This window comes from Galeopterus variegatus, unplaced genomic scaffold (assembly GCF_000696425.1).
Source record: "Galeopterus variegatus unplaced genomic scaffold, G_variegatus-3.0.2 Scaffold2904, whole genome shotgun sequence".
In the NCBI taxonomy this organism is placed as follows: domain Eukaryota; kingdom Metazoa; phylum Chordata; class Mammalia; order Dermoptera; family Cynocephalidae; genus Galeopterus; species Galeopterus variegatus.
Window position 1 is genome coordinate 6,333 of NW_007729015.1, and position 1,362 is coordinate 7,694.

Consider the following 1,362-nt stretch of genomic DNA (forward strand, 5'->3'; position numbering starts at 1 on the left):
AGTCACCCTAGGAAAATTACTAAACCTCTTTAACCCTCAATCCCCTTATGTTTTCAACAGAGATAATGATAATGCCAATCCCATAGAGTTGTGAGAAAATGCATAGAAAGTGCTTAGGTCAGTGCCTGCAACATGGAAGACGCTCATCTGTAGAAGCTATTTATCACCCTCTTTCTTGACAACAGGGAAGTGACTCTGAAAAACATCTCTAGCTCCCAATCGAGCTCTACTTACTCATGCTAGGAATAAGAACATGGATTAAACATGCAGGATAAAAGTTAAGAGGTCTCTTAATTCCAACAGGTAGAGTACAATGGAAAGAGCTAATGACAGCACATTTTCAGGATTCATTCTTCTGGGCTTCTCCAACAGGCCTCAGCTGGAAACAGCTCTCTTTACGGTCATACTGATCATCTACTTTCTGAGCTTTCTAGGCAATGGCACCATTATACTTTTGTCGATTGTGGATTCTCGCCTCCACACTCCTATGTATTTCTTCCCCTGGGCTTCTCCAACAGGCCTCAGCTGGAAACAGCTCTCTTTACGGTCATACTGATCATCTACTTTCTGAGCTTTCTAGGCAGTGGCACCATTATACTTTTGTCGATTGTGGATTCTCGCCTCCACACTCCTATGTATTTCTTCCTTTCCAATCTCTCTTTTATGGATCTTTGTTTGACTACTTGTACAGTCCCTCAGACACTGGTCAACTTCAAGGGGAAGGACAAGACCATCACCTATGGTGGTTGTGTGACCCAGCTCTTCATTGCCTTGGGACTCGGGGGAGTGGAGTGTGTCCTTTTGTCTGTCATGGCCTATGACCGCTATGCAGCCGTCTGCCGCCCACTCCACTACATGGTGATCATGCATCCCCGACTTTGTTTGCAGCTGGTTGTAAGTGCTTGGCTTACAGGGTTTAGCAATTCTGTGCTACAGACAGCATTGACCATGACTCTTCCCCTTTGTGGCAAAAACCAAGTGGACCATTTCTTCTGTGAAGTTCCAGTGATGCTGAAACTGGCCTGCACCAACACCTCCATCAACGAGGCTGAACTCTTTGCCGTCAGTGTCTTCTTCTTGGTGGTGCCCCTCTCACTCATCTTAGTGTCCTATGGTCACATTACTCGTGCAGTCCTGAAGATAAATTCGGCCCAGGGGAGGCGGAAAGCTTTTGGAACCTGCGGTTCTCACCTGCTGGTAGTGATCATTTTCTTTGGTACACTCATCTCCATGTATCTCCAGCCTCCCTCCAGTTATTCGCAGGACGTGAACAAAAGCATCGCACTCTTCTATACTCTGGTGACTCCCCTGCTGAATCCCTTGATTTACACTCTGAGGAACAAGGAAGTCAAAGGGGCACTA

General features: G+C 46.3%; 1 protein-coding gene across 1 annotated transcript in view; it reads left to right on the top strand.

Annotated features, from left to right (window-relative positions):
* Nucleotides 1-313: 313 nt before the first annotated feature.
* Nucleotides 314-1,362, top strand: part of LOC103599309 (olfactory receptor 2G6-like) — a 5,271-nt gene continuing 4,222 nt past the window's right edge. The window contains exons 1-2 of the mRNA XM_008583420.1: nucleotides 314-372; nucleotides 519-1,356. Coding sequence (XP_008581642.1) covers nucleotides 314-372; nucleotides 519-1,356 — 897 coding nt within the window. The remainder of the gene's footprint in view (nucleotides 373-518; nucleotides 1,357-1,362) is intronic.